At 30.4% G+C, this 16,085-nt stretch overlaps 1 protein-coding gene across 2 annotated transcripts; it reads right to left on the reverse strand.

Annotated features, from left to right (window-relative positions):
* Positions 1 to 830: 830 nt before the first annotated feature.
* Positions 831 to 3,577, reverse strand: LOC121212536 (5'-adenylylsulfate reductase-like 4). Of its 2 annotated transcripts, none has more exons than XM_041085493.1 (4): positions 3,036 to 3,577; positions 2,213 to 2,400; positions 1,996 to 2,120; positions 831 to 1,515 (listed from the first exon to the last, which is right to left on the reverse strand). In XM_041085493.1, exons 1-4 carry the CDS (start codon positions 3,231 to 3,233, stop codon positions 1,226 to 1,228), a joined length of 801 nt encoding a protein of 266 aa, XP_040941427.1. In that variant the 5' UTR covers positions 3,234 to 3,577; the 3' UTR covers positions 831 to 1,225. The 2 variants fall into 2 exon arrangements, with proteins under 2 accessions (XP_040941427.1, XP_040941429.1); XM_041085495.1 differs by having other exon boundaries at positions 2,772 to 3,568.
* Between the last annotated feature and the right edge of the window lie 12,508 nt (positions 3,578 to 16,085).

Consider the following 16,085-nt stretch of genomic DNA (forward strand, 5'->3'; position numbering starts at 1 on the left):
TTTTTAATTAAATTTTAATATTTTTTTAATAATTTTTTTATGTTTTTCTATAATCTCAAAATAAACCAATGTACTTATTTTTCTAAAATAATTTAATTTTTGTTGATGGGAATTGCAATGCCAGCATTCTATTAATAACCACGTCAATAACGAGTTAACATTAGTTAAAATTATCATTCCAGGACTTAATTGGATGTAAAAAATTGAAAGTGAATTAATTGGTTTTTTTTAAACTCTTCAAAGCCCTTTTATATTTCGTTATTTTATTGTTATTATAAAAAATTCTCAAAAATTATAATTTTACTAAAATATTTGTTTAACTAAATTTATTTAATAAAAAATTATCATACTAATAAATAAGATTATAATTTTTTAAAAGAAGTTTGTTAAATCAATTTATATCATAACACATAAAAATGTTATAACTTATATTTAATTATCTTATCTTTAAAGTATTGCCTTTTTTCATTAACTAGGTAGTAAGACTATTATATTATTTTAGTTCTCAATATCAAATTTTATTATTTTATTATATAAATTTTTATAAATAAAAAATTATGTAACCAAATATAATATTAGTTATATATTATCTACGAAATATTATAGTCAATTTATTGATTATAAAGGAAAAACAAAAAAAAAGAGAATATTAATTTACAACATAAAAAAATAGTAGAGTCCAAATGCTTTAATGAGAAATATTACTTTATATTAATTACCTAACTATTTTTTTTTTAAATTAGAAGTCTCAAACACATAAAACATATACAAGGTGCGTTTTCTAACACTAGAAAGTAAAAAGTAATAAATAAATAAACATAAATCAAATATTGCAGTGCTAAATGGCTTATGCTTGATGACTGCTACACATAAGTCATAACATATTCAGGAGTTGCAGTGCCGCTTACATACAGGCAAGGCAAAGATGTATTCTAAATCATATTACAAATGAAAATTAAGTATTACAGGCTCAAGATGCACTGACATGATTCACAAATTAAATACCAATGTTGCTCTGGATAATAATATGAAACAAAAAGGCTCTTGCTTCGAAGAGATTGCAACCAAACTTCTAGAGGAAACAAATACCTGTCCCACACCGGCTAAAGACTCAGCAAGATCCAGTCATTGGCATTGCCGATCGCAGCAGTAGCGAGATGCTCTGGCATTCATTGCACCTTTGCAAGTTGCTTCTCTTTCAGGAAATTCAACCGAATTGTTCGTTTCAGATCAGCAAAGGATGTTCCAACATAGTTCCCAACTTTACATCTCGATTGATCCGTTTCCAAGTGAAGCGAGCAAATACCAGCAAAGTTGGATAAAATAGATAAAGCAATCTGAAAAGCACAAATGTGGTGGCTAAGGCCAAATAGGTCTCTTGTCTAAGCAAATTCTGTGGAGATCTTGCCCATGAGAATGACCAGCTCTCCTGCTCAGAGCTTTTATGATTCTCATGCTTTGGTACATGTCTGGTTTTGTCCCGCGATGTTTTATCCAGAGATTTTATCTGAAAGCCTATAGAACAATGCAACACTCATTAGAAACGTAAACAAGATAGGTAAGTTAATTGTCATTGTTTAAATTATTTTATCTAAATTTGCTTCATCCTATAGGATTATACAATCTCATGAAGAGGATTGCAATCGCATGAATAAAATTATGTGGTATGAGATGGGCACATTTTAGCCTTTACATACACCAAAAGCAAAGACAAAATGAAGTAGGTTTACGGTTCAAAACTGTCCTATCACTTGTATCCTCTCGAATCCATAACCTTGTGCAATGACGCAACCAAATGCATGATAAATGGAGAACCAGATAGGCAACCACAATTCACTGGTTAAAACCAGAAAGAATCATGAACAAATATATCATAACAAAGCTACTAAATAATGAATGCCATTAGCAAAAACTCAAAACAAGCTACTAAATAGATTAACTCGAGATAATATGGATCTCCATAGTGAAAATAAGTTGAAGAAACAAAGTCCTTACCGGTGACTTCATTATAGAATGTGCTGAGCGATTCAAAAGACCGGTTTCCATGATAACGAACACGCATTTTAGAATTTAAAAGGAAAAGAGTAGGAAAGCCATGAACTCCATACTTCGAGAGGATGCTGAAGAAATCAAATACTACCATTAATTAGTTCAAGAAGAAATACACTCGTAGCATAAGCAAATACCAAACGAAAGATAATCAATAGCAAACCTTGGCCTGACAGCTGATTCTTTTACGGCAAAATGAGGAATGGAAGGATAGGAAGAAGAAAGGGTCAAGAAGCTTGGTCTAAAAGACCTTGAAAAAGGACACCAAGATGCATAGAAAAGCACTGCTACATATTCATGAATATTCCCATGAACCATGTTAAGTGCCTTCTGCAATGAAATCTCATCCCCCTATTCAGAGACAAAGACAAGATTTAATTAAAAATTGTACCCAAAAAAGGAGTATATCAGAATTCAATGCAATTCTAACAAGGACTTATCTCAGGAATGTTAATCCCTCTTAGCCTGTAGACCCCATGCAATAAATTCATATAAGAAATAACTAAAACTTAAAGAAACTTGATGAGGGTTGGATATTGTCCCCAATTAAGGTTCTATATTCCTATTCTATCATCTAGCGGGTTCAAAGAGTGGGAGTGCCTGAACTTGCACATGGTTGGATCGATACTACCACTTGAGCTAGCGAGATACTCTTGCTCTGTAAACCGACCTCAGACAGAATAGGAAGACAAAACACCAATTGGGAACAATACAGGACTTACAGAGAATCCGACCCTCAAAAACAACTTAATGCTGGGCATATCTCCATTTGCATCAGGATCAAAGATTCATTCCGATAAGCGGCCAAAATGAAAAACCTAAAATCCGTTCCTAATTCCTTGATTGCATATTTATCAGCTTAAAACTTTAAAATGTGCACAAACTAAAATTTCTCTAAACTTAGCCCGAAATATACAGCACAGAATCAAATCAGTCGAAGAATAAAATTGAACCAGGTTAAAGAAAAAACAAAATTATCAAGGCACCTCGGTAACTCCAACGGAATCAATAGATTCAATAAAATCAGAGTGAATGGAGCAAAAAGAGTCTCGAAAGTCAAAGACGGCTTCCAAAACGGAGTTCTTGGGACACAACGGAACCCTAACGGGAACGGAGACGGCGCATGTTAGCCTCCACCACAAAAACAGTATTAGGATCCTCATTTCCCATATCTTGGTACCCATGGATGGGTGATTCACGGAAAATTACCGAGAAAAGAAAAAGGAGTGGCAATATCTTTTAAAATATAAGAAACCTAAAATGGGATGTGAGATATTGAAAGGGATAAAAGTAGATTCTGGGAATTAATGTGGAAAGATGATAGTGTCAGAAACTGAAAGGGTTGGAAACAAAATGGGATTTCTGGGCAAAGACAGTGCTTTATAAATTAGTAAGAATGAAGAAAATTATTTACAGATTCTGCCAATTGTTCATTCTTAAAACTACATCTGAGTAAATAGCAAGATTTTCGTTTCCTAACATCAATTATCATTTCATTTTGATAAGTCAATTGCTATATCCACTCCCACCAAATTTACTAAAACTTCAATTTTAATAAGTAAAGATATTGTCGTGAATTAACTTGTCAACTTTGATTGATGACATATTATGATAAAAATTTTTATTTATTTTGTACTCTTAATTTTTGTGTTTAAATTTTAAATTTTAAATTATTTTTTTATTAATATAGTACATATTTTATGTGTTATTATTAATTAATAACTATACATTTTATTATTTATTATATGTTATTTTTAAACAGTATTCTAAATAAATAATTTTTACATATATATGTATGATAGAATTTCTAGTAATTATTATTTTACTTTTACTATGTAAATTTTAAATAAAAAGATAATTATATCTTTCTTATTATTCATGTATGTTTTTTTTTTCAATTTTCTAATTTTAATTACAAAATAATGAAAAATGCAACTATACATTGAATTGCTATAAAATTAAAGATATTTGACTTTTCCATAAAAATATATATTGAACTTCAACTAAAATTAAGTGAAATTATATTTAATTTTGTTACATTTTAGGTTTAATAACCTAAGTTTGGCACTTTTTGCTAATGTGCTACCTGTGTTTTTTTTTTATCTAATATGATATATATATGATAAAAGTTATACATTTTAATATTTAAAGTTAACAATGTTATTTTTTGGTGTTTAATTCTAGTTTTAGAGTTGATTTAATGAAAATTCATAATTAACTAATAATATTATAAATTAATTTTCATCAAATTGACCCTAAAACCTGAATTAAAACACTTCCGTTGGACTATATTTGACAAATTAAACAAATTAACAATTAACATTAAATTTATTATATTAATAAAATCATGAAAAATTCAAAGAAAATGATATTAGTAATTAAATTTCATCAAATCAACCCTAAAACTCGAACTAAACATTAAAAAGTTAACATTGTTACCTTTAGGTACCAAAATATACAACTGTTGTCAAATACAAATGCCACATCAAACCAAAAAATAACACAAATACCACATTAGAGAAAAATGTTAAACTCAAATACCAAATAATATATTAAGCCTACATATTAACTTTGAATGAATTCATTGAATTATTTTATATAAAATTAATTAGCTATCATTATTTAATTAGGTTGTAATGGAAAATAAATTGATTAAAATACAAAGAAAATAGCTATAGCAAGAAAATTCATTTCAAAAGTACTACATAATTAAAATTTAAATGGTTAACATGTATTTGTATAAATATATTTTAAAAAAACAAATATTTATTATAAATATAATTGATAGAATTTCTTTTAAAAATAAACTTAAAACTAACGAGGTCTTAGTTTAATAGGCAAGGTTAAGGTTTTAATAACTCTAAGTTTCTAAGTTCGAGTTTCCTTCTATGTAAATCATATATGAATTCTTAACCTATATTTTTTTGTAGTTGCAAAGTGATTGTACTTGTAACTTACATATATTAAAAAAGCCTCAAATTATTATACCTTGTTTAAACAAGTTCTCATATTATTTTTATAATTAAATGTGAACCTAACCACTGGTTTTTTACCTATGAAAACTTTGATTTTAATTTTAAACTAATTTGCATTTAGGTTAATTATTTGATATACCGTTAGTATAATTTTTTAGACTCTACAAGCAGGTTAATAATGTAATAAGTGTCACTTTTATTTATATAATTTTTTTAACTACACTCTATAATACGAAAAACTCTTAATTCGCTTGTGGAGTCTAAAAAATTCCATTTTCAGTGTATCAAATTATTTTTCTTTGTATTTAATGCTGATGTGAATAGTTTATTAGGTAAAATATAAAATTTTAAAATTTCATGAAAGTTCTTATACACATAACATACTTAACCGCTCTTTTGAAAATTTTGATTACTCTTTTAAATTTTATGTTGATGTTAAATGTGTATATGATTTCTATTGCATCAACAATAAAATTAAGGCATGAGCTTGAAATTCAAAATATATTTTTTTGGTAAATTACAATAACAGAGTAAAGCCCGAACAACCAACGTGACTAGCACAACTCAAACTCAGACCATACTTGGATGGTGAACACCCTTGACCATCAGTTCATCACATAGGGTTCCAAAATATTGTTACTTTAATATTAAAATCAAGGGCTTTTATGGATAAAAAAACATAAGTTAGGAGCTTATTTAACTACAAAAATAGTTTAATGGTTTGTTTAAACAAAAAGTAGTAGTTTAAGGGCTTTTTTAGTATATTAGCCAAAAAAACATTATGCTTAACATATTATTATATTATATTATTTTTTTAAACATTAATGTCATTATAAGTACTTATCATATCTGATTTTTTTAAAATAATGCCTAGAGCTACCAATAGCCCATTCCTAACCCTTAAATAAGAGGATAATACGCTTCAATGTACACAAATTCATGTCCTTCTACACTGACAACAATGTTGATGTCAATCAAGCTAAGACTAGACCTAATCATGGTGGCCCAGCCCGAAGGCCCGCCCGAAATGTGGGAGGGTTTGGGCAAAAATATAGGCCCGAAAAATGGCCTTTGACAAAAAAATAAGGCCTATTTAAAAAATGAGCCGGGCCTCAGGTAAGGCATTTTTTGGCCCGAGCTTGGCCTGATCCGAATCATAAAGGAAAAAAATATGCTTTTTTTAATATTATTTTTTTGGTGTTTTCTCCCTATTTTGCTACCATTTTACTATTATGTTGCTACTATTTTGTTGTTATTGTTTGGATCTTGTATAAAACTTATTTTATTATTAATTTTATTATTATTTTTAAGACATTTGTTAATTTTATTATTATTTTAGAGACATTTGTTTGGTAAGTTGCATTTATCTTAGTGTTATTTAAGTATATATTTTTTTTTAAAATTTATTTTCAATTTGTTGGAAAATATTTATTTTGATGTTTTTAGTATTTTTGATGTATTATATATTTTTTAAAATTATATAAAAATAATATAAAAATTAATATGGGCGGGTCAGGTCGGGCTCGGGTTTTAGTATTTTTGATGTATTATATATTTTTTAAAATTATATAAAATTAATATAAAAATTTTAGGCCTATTTTTCGGGCTAGGCCTGGGCCTAGCAAACATGTCTAAATTTTTAGTTGAGCCCAGCCAAAACTCGGCCCGGGCCCAGCCCATGCTCACCTATAGCTAAGACTCAATCAACATATTATTATATTAGAATATAAAGTGATTTATAATTGAAAGTTAATAATAAAAATATATTCTTATTATTTTTAATTGAAAATTATTAAATATAAAGATTGAAAATAAGAAAAATAACTAGAATAATAAGTAATTAATAAAAGTAAAATAATGATTTTATTTAAGATTATTTTAAAATTAAAGGTCGGAGTATAAATGGATAGTTTTCAAAGCTTAAAGATAATTTTTTTTTTATCGGGATTTGAATACTTTTCCCTTAACTTTATAATTCACACTTTTATTTGCGTAATAAAAGATAAACAAAGATGGAGTTTTAAATCTATATATAAATTATATAAAATTATACTAAAATTTAGCACATGAAGTGAAAAATAGATATTATACATATAAATATTATTAATATTTTTGGATGAGAATTACATAATTAAATATTATTTTTTAATTAGATAGCTTTTTTAAAATGTTAATTGAGTATAATTTTCAAAGATGTTTGGTTGGAGAAATAAACCTAATATTATAGGTATCGAGTTACTCCCACACAACTTTTGAAGATGTTTAGTTTGAGAATAAAAGTAAAATTAAGATAAAAGTTTCTATATTAAGTAAATATAAGACCCATATTATTTAGGGATAAATCTCAAAATTATATATGAATTTTGGTTTAATGTATAATTTTATAAATAAAATATCAATTTAATTTAATTTTTATAAATTACTAACACATTAATTGATATAGCTATACATATTGCAATACAAATAATTGTATATTTAATATAAAAGTAAAATGATGTATTTATTCCTTTAAAATTATACATTTGAACTACAATCAATATTCTATCTGTATAATTACATCAAATCAAAATTCATGTATTAAATTGCACATTGTAGCAAAGTTTATGTGTAGTTTTGAAATTTATACAAGTAAGTTGACGAAAATGAGATTAAAGTTGAATGCTAATTTGTAAATAAATATATTATTACAACCTTTCTTTTTGGAAACAAAATCAATTTTCTAAGAATATATAACCATTTTCCTTAAACTAATTAGAAGGATAAAAATTCAAGAAATAGTATTTGACTGTTAAAAATAACGGCCCAATACGAGCAATTCCACTCAACAAAATCAAAGCATGTCCGGGATTACAAAATCATGAAGCTCCTGGGGGTAATCCACACCAAATCCAACCACTTTCTCAACATCTAGGCCCATGCAGCATAGTAAGTCAGTCTATATCTAAAAGTAAAGTCTAAAAACATTGAATAAACCGCCAAAAAAAACTAGCCTAACAAAGATAAATCAAACGTTACATGGTTAAGTTTTGAGGTTATCAAAATAAGAGTATACTTCTAGAACAATTTCCCTAAATATCATGTCACTAGCCGAAGTGAGGCCCAAAACCACTGCGTAAGCCTCTGCCCAAGTCGAGTCGAAGCAATCGAGTGCCTTTGTACAAAACCATTCCATTTGTATCTTACGCCACAATCCTGAGCCCAATCGTGTGCATCCTCTCAACCCATGCAGCATCTACATTTATCTTCACTTGGCGCGCGCAAGGGGAAGCCTATCGTACATCACACTACTGTAGTAACAGGATTGGTCTATTGAGCAAGTTGTGTATGCATAAGTTATTGTGTAAGGATTGTGCATAATTGAGCGTAATATGAAGGGAAGTGAGGTTGTCCATGCAAAACCTCGTTTTTTCTTACATTCCAAAGCTCACATAGCAAATTCCAGTCGGTCAGGACAATAAAAAGCATTGAAGCTTTAAAAAATCAAGACGGGTGAATTGGTATTTTAAAAAATTTTAAATTTCTTTTTAAATAATAAGAAAACTAAAGAGAAGTTCGGACAATTTAATTTATAGAAGTTTGCCCCCTATTGATTAGCTCCACTATCTTTTAACTTTCCATCACTAGAGATTTTCAAATTCACTATTAAAATTAACATCTTACAATCAGAAAGTATAAATATATATAACTAAACCAAAACTCTTTTTAATTTACGCGGCTCAATTAAAGTTTTCTTAATTTACCATATGAATTGTTGTACATTTAAACTAAAACCAAACTATCTTATGAACAAAATCAAAAGACAAACAAGCTAAACCCATATTTGATTGATTCCAATATATTTATTCAATAAACCAATGAAATCGATCTATTTGTTCGATAAACCTTTATTTTGTTCATCGCTCCTTACAACTTATCAACAACAACTTGGAGGACAGAAGAAGGAAGAAAAAAGTAATACATAAATCATATCCTATTTATACCTATATATAAATAATAATAATAAAATCCCCACGTGAGATCTCTGCTTGACACGTAGGAAAATCACAAGTGAGTTATGTTTAAAGGCTTAAGCTGAAGCTATGTGTTATTTGCCTTTGAAAACAGCTGGCACAGTTTGAGTATGCATGGAACTAGGTGGCTTCAAACGTGAAAACATGCATCTTTTTACTATTAGCAAAGTTACCATCTGCCTTGATACATCCCGAATGATTTTCCTTTGAGTTGGCATCGAATGGTTTTGATAATATGGACTGAGAGAAAGGGTTATAAGAACTATCATAAGCAAGGAAAAAGCAATAAGCCTCTCTTGATCCAAATAGTAAAACAAAACTGCTTAAACCAAAGAAGCAATGAAACTAGATGAGAATATGTATGCTTGAAAATGTGGTCTAACGAGGAAATAACAACCACAACAAACATCTGAAAGTTTTTATCTTGACCATATCGTGTATTAACAAAGTTAATTTGATTACTTCACTAAATATTAAAAATGAATATCATGATGATGTAATTAGATAGAGTCTATTAAAATAATAATAAGGAGAGCTTTTATTTTTATTTTCATTTTCATTTTCATTTTCATTTTGGTTACTTTTCCTATATTGGTTTTTCCTTTTTCCAGTTTTAGAATAAAATTACTGTTTTTTTTTTAACGAAGTGTATATTTTTCCCAATTCGCTTGGGAAAAAAAAATACTAGTATTAAGGGGAAAAGTTGTTTCTGTTTTCAAGCCCAGAAATGAAAGCCGAGGAATATCACCAATGTGACCTGATCCACCATTTGTGGAATTAACACGAATTTTTAAAATATTTAGAAATTTTAATCCGTCCCGAAAAGAGAAACATTGGCATTGAAATATGATTTTTTTTCTTTCCCACCTCGAAATTAATCAAGTTTTTTTTTGTTCCTTTTTTCTCCTTAAATAATGAAGAAAAGAAATAACAATAACAATATTAAAATTCATTTTCAGATATCATATAACAATAGATTAATAAACAATAGAAACTGAAAGATTAAAATCTCCTATACTTTCTTTTTAATTTTTAGAAATTTAATACAAAATTCAAGTTCAATTATTAAAATTATTTTATTAAATTTAAATTCATTACAATGTTAAATTCAAGTTTATTACCATTTTAAAATATCATTCGAATAAATTTTTTTAAAAAAATAATGTAAATAATTGAATAAAAAAATTAAATTTCTAAATTAAAGAAATTTGTAAAGAGCACAGTACTTAAGGTATATTTTAACCAAACTGAAATCCCCTTCACACAAGGGTGGAACAAAGTCCAACAGGGCCGCTATTAAGTACTTACTACCCTCCACACCTTGTGCATACATTACTTTGGGAGCCGATGCTGCCTTGGTGTGAGTCCCGGAAATAGCCAATGTCCGTATGGATTTGTCAGGCATTGGCCTGGGTACTCACTGAGTTTCCAACCCAAATCAAGTCCCATTTTCCTTCGCCGTTTTGATCTATGCAAAAGCCATGGACAGCGACGTCTACCCCACCGAGTTTAGCTTGGACTCGTTTAACCAGCCTGGAAAGTTGGGACTTTTTAGGAGTTTTGCCAATGGAACAGTCCCTATCAGTGTCTTGGTTTGCTAAAACAATACGGGCATGGCTTGGACCAGCTCTTTTCCATGTAAGTTTGGACAGTGTTCTACCAATGGGAGACTAAAGATTTTGCGGGAAAGGAGCCCAATTAGTGTTCCATTTGTGGATTGACAGATGGCAGGAAACCAGAATTCAGCAATGCATCTTTGTGTTGGTGGCTTGCATAAAGAGGTTAGCTTTTGTGCTCCATCACCAACTTAAATAATAAGTGCAATAATACTAATAAGTATTAAGTGCAGTGGTTAAAAGGTTACGAAAGATAAAAGTAATTGAAATAACAGGTTGTTATAGGTACCGAAATTGGAAAGCAATTAAGGTATTATAAAATTAAAAAAAAATAATGAAATGGCATGTTAAATAAATTATGTATCAAAATGGTACATTTAACCAAGTGGAGGGTGGTGCATAGGTAACACCACCCTCAAATTTTGACACATTTGAGTTTAAAAAAATAATATTTTAATAGTGGTGCCAAATTGATAGGCAGCATCATTTTGTCCAGAATAGTATATATGCAGTATTTTATATGGAAGGGGTATAGTGCCTATCTGATAGGCAGCACTGGTAACCCCTCTCTGATAGGTGGCACAAATGTCATTTCCTCCCCCTCTCTGCCATCCGGCTCAATTTTAGTATCAGTTAAAAAAATAGCAAAACATAAGGAAGAAGAGAGGGAGAAGAGAAGAAAAAAAGAAAAGAGAAGAAAGAAAGAAAAGAGAAAAGAAGAGAAGAGAAGAAAGAAAAGTTTTATTTTTATTGTTATTGTTATTTCAAATAGAATAGATTATGATAAGAAAAAATTATTTTGTTAGTATTATATAGTTTGTTTCGTGTTATTTTATGTTTTGTTTTAAAGTTGTGTTTTGTTTATTGTGATTTGTTAGTAAGTTTTGTGTTTAGATTAATTGTTTAAGGTTCATTTTGATTTGTTAGGTTATGAATGTTATGTGTTAAATTTTTTTAATATATTTGAAAGTTTTTATGTTAGTAACTATTATAAAGTAATTGTTAGTTAGTGATAACAATAGAAAAAAATAGATAAATACTAAAAATATTTTTATCATAGATATTGTTAGAAATGGTAATAAATTTAATATTGTTAGAAATTGTCTCTTTTTATTCATTAAAATTTTTATGTAAGTATTTTTATGCTGTTTGAAATTGTTTTAAGAATTTTTGTTTATTTTTTAACAGACTGAGTATTGAAGATGGATAATCAGTTTTTCGTATGCGTTTATTTCGATGGAATCATCTTGACAACAATCGTTGGATGTATATTTGAATGTCGCCAACAAATAGAAATGAGATTTAATAGAAATGTCACGTTCGATGATATGAAGGAAATGATTAGCGCAAAAATTGATAGATGTTGTGGGAGAAGGATCTCGAAACTTTTCTACAAGTTTTCAGTTTTGACAGATCCCATCAAATTCACCGGAATGGAACTTGTAGATGATGAAGATTGGAGACAATGATAGCTATTTATTGTGGGAATCGGAGTGACCAAAATGCACCGATTCAATTATTTGTTGAGTTAGCTGGTGTGAAGCTAACTGAAGATCTCACTGCATTAAGTGAAGAACATGGAGCTCAAGAACCGTGTATGGTGGCTCCAATATTGTACGTTGATAGTGAATCGACTATACGCCAGATCGATATTGATCTTAATATTGCACCCGATATTGATGTGGTTGGTGATGATGGATATGATAGTAGTAATCCTTATGATCACGAGGTCGATAGTGATAGTAATCCCGACATGGACAAGGTTTCTGATGAAATTGACGATGAAGACGTGAATGACAATGGAAACATTAACGCGTCTTCAGTCGGGAACCAGATTCGATGTATTGTGATACACAATAATCTTGGGCCACACATGTCGCTCATAGACTTCGACGCGACACACGTAACCAAGTTCCCGAAGTACCCTGAAATACTACCTATTCACCAGTTGGCCGTAAATTTCGATCCTGATGAGTTGTTCAAATGCCAAAGATTCGAAAGTAAGAAAAAGTGTGTATATGCTATTAAGCGATATAGCATGAATATATCAATAGACTATAAAGTCGTAGTGTTTAAACCGACATTATATATTGGGGAGTATTGGAAGTCGGCGAAAGGTTACAATTGGCGGGTACAAGCTACATTTATTCAAAAGTCGCAGATGTGGGAGATACAAAAATTTGTTGGGCCTCACACATGCACTTCAACATGTATGACAGAAAATTATCGAAAACTTAATTCTAAAACTATCTGTACGTGTATCATGCCAATGGTGAAGGACCTGTCGACCATTAAAGTTTTGGTACTGATTACTGAAATGCAGGCATGATTCTAGTATCGAGTATCATACCGAAAGGCGTGGATAGCTAAACAGATGGCAATGGAGCAATTGTGCGGGGATTTTGATGCATCGTACAATAAGCTATAGGGATGAATAGCCGCTATGTGGGAGTATGTACTGGGGACTGTCATTGAGTTACAAATCAACTACAAAATAATTTTCCATTGGATGTTCTGGACGTTTGATCTATGTGTGCGCGTATTTCCCCACTGCAAACTGTTTGTGCAAGTCCTGGCTATACGAAAAATATACATATATCTTACTTCTTGCGGTTGCTCAAGACGGGAACAAGAATATACTCCTGATAGCATTTACCATCTGCCTTCTCAGCTACATTCAACAAGTTGGCTACTTTGATGTCAATAATGGGTTAGCAACAAGTCAACCAGATGAAGGCGAGACACGTGTTTGTCAAATATGTTAGGGACGCAATGGTTGCAAATCATCGGATGGTGAGGTCGATGAATATAAAGGTATATTCATAACATCTTGAAACGTTCCGAATTACGAAAACCATCGGTTGTCGACCCGGTATACCACCTAGATCTTATGGAATTGATTTCTGAAACAGACGGTGTAATTGCAGGAGGTTCCAAACACTTCATTATCTATGTGCGCATGTCGTGGTAGCGTGTGCTAAAGTCTCGCTCAATGTTGAACAATTTATCGATTATGTGTACACCCTTGCGCGCACATTGTGTGTCTGGGAGAATGAGTTCCCTGTCCTGTTTGACCTATCTACGTGGGAGGTGCCTCCAATAACTTTCGAACTTGTCCCAGACAAAGAGTTGGTAGGAATTCGAAAGGTCGTCCGCAATCATCCAGAATCCATAATGAAATGGACATTAGAGAGAAATTTGACGGTAAGCATTATGGATTATGCAGATTAGCTTGTCATAATCAGAGTAAATACCCGCAGTCGAAAATACTATATTGCACAACTATCATGATCGGGTAGGAATTGAACTTATGTAATCCAATGTACCTAATTTATATTAAAAAGTTTGTTCCAAGTTTTAATGTTATAATATATTTAATTTATATAACAAAATTTATATTACAAAGTTTGTTCCAAGTTTTAATGTTGTAATGTTGCAATTAATCTAATTTATAACCACAAATTTTGTTACAAGTTTTAATGTTGCAATTAATCTAATTAAATAAATACAAAGATTGTCTTTTTCATTATTTATATTTTTTAAAAATAAAAAATTACAAACTTTGTAATATTTAAATTATAAGAAACCCTTAAAATTGATAGTTTGATGGTGTAGTCTTAGAGGAATATTTCTGCGAGGGTCGACGTTCACGTTATGGGTGATTGTGGTGATCAACATCTTCTTCAGTAGCTAGTGGGGGTATGCGAAACATGAAAGAAAAATCATATACCCCGAATGTCATCGATGAACTTGAGTCGAGAGGAGTGTTGTACTGTGGTAGATACGACTCAAAAGGAGTGGAGTAATTCAGTAGATACGGGTCTGGAAGAGTGCTATATTGCGGTGGTATTAGACTAAAGATATCAAACCCGGAATGATATCCGTGTCCTGACAAGCCCAAGAAATAGTCATTGACCCGTAACTCCGGATGATAAGAACTATCACCAAAATGTGTATACAATCGCTCAGGCTCAGGCTCTGACTCAGGCTCAGGCTCTGACTTTGGCTCTGGCTTGGCCTCTACCTCTGACACTGGCTCGTATGCCCCAAGTCGATGCATGTACGGGGGGACTATAGTCGACTGCCCACCAAGTAAATATGGTTTTCCCGTACTAGAGTACCATTGTATGTGCTCTAACGATGGTTACAAATTGAAAAAAAATATTCATTTGAGGTCTCCGTGCCATCCGATTATCCCATATTGTAATATATTTTTGGTGCACAACCCCCCAATTATTTCCATGTTTTTCTCTCTTGTTAATCCCGTGAATCTTCCCCAACTGCATTGGCAGAGCCGAGATATACTAGATACAACCAAACTGCCAGAGTACTCGATCCCCGTTATACCACTCAACTGTCTGGAAATTGATAATTGGTGCGTTAATACACCATAAGTGAGAATGAATATGGGCAGAAGAGGGTATAACAGCCGCAATTTCTAGTCTTCGATACGACATCCAAATAAACTGCATGATTAATAACATGGTTAAAATTTAACACGGTTCGAGTAAGATATCTAAAGTAATTATATGTCACGAATATTGGAATAGCTTACCCCTTCCTCGGCATGTTGTTCAATCATCAGACGATACATCGAGACTGTAATGACCTGACAGTCATTAGTATTAGAAAGTGTATTTTCGGATCTCCGTCTTCGTAAAACAAATTCGTAAATATTTATTAAAAATATTTATGAAGTTAATTATGTGGTTAATTAGGTTTTGGTTTAGTGAAGTTGCTTGAATTAAGAGTAATTAGGTAAAAGGACTAAATTGCATATAGAGTGAAAGTTAAATTATAAATTAAAGAAAAGTAAAAGGACTAAAGAAGCAAATAATCTTTATTACAACAAGTGTATGTTAATAGTAAATACATGTGTAAAAATAATATACATATGTATAAATTAATAAAATATGTATTACTTAATATTTAAAGTGTATATATAAATATTATTATATTATATTATTATAATAATATTAAGTAAATGAAATAATAAATAAAAATAAAACAAATAAAGAAAAAGAAAAAAAAAGATGGAACGAAACAGAGAAGAAAGAAAGAAAAAGGAAAAAAAGAAAGAAAGAAGGAGAATTAGGGTTTCAAGGGTTCAAAGCTCAATTGCTAACTACCGGAAACTTTGACTAAGAAGGAAAAATATAAAGTCGACGAGGAATAGCTCGGAAGTTCTGGTTTGTATTTCTCTAATTCAAATTTAATTATTAATTTGTTGTATTTTGATCTAAATGCTTATAGTAAGTAATTAAGGTGAGTGTTACCATATTGATATTGAATTGAAATTTATATGAATATGTGATTAATGTGAAAATTGAATATTGGATGTTTGTTGCACTTGAAAAGTGAATTGAAACCCTATTAACTGTATCAGGTTGAGTTGGATATAGATGGCATGTCATAGGCTTGGAAGAGTTCAGAGA

Source organism: Gossypium hirsutum, chromosome A02 (genome assembly GCF_007990345.1).
Source record: "Gossypium hirsutum isolate 1008001.06 chromosome A02, Gossypium_hirsutum_v2.1, whole genome shotgun sequence".
Taxonomy (NCBI): Eukaryota; Viridiplantae; Streptophyta; class Magnoliopsida; order Malvales; family Malvaceae; genus Gossypium; species Gossypium hirsutum.

What these genes read in the sequence shown, in the direction of transcription:
- LOC121212536 (XM_041085493.1), bottom strand. Translation starts at nt 3,233, where the DNA reads ATGGGTACCAAGATATGGGAAATGAGGATCCTAATACTGTTTTTGTGG. An exon ending in ATTCCGTTGGAGTTACCGAG is followed by an intron (nt 2,401 to 3,035) that starts GTGCCTTGATAA and finishes GTCTCTGAATAG; the next exon opens with GGGGATGAGATTTCATTGCA. An exon ending in ATTCTATAATGAAGTCACCG is followed by an intron (nt 1,516 to 1,995) that starts GTAAGGACTTTG and finishes ATTGTTCTATAG; the next exon opens with GCTTTCAGATAAAATCTCTG.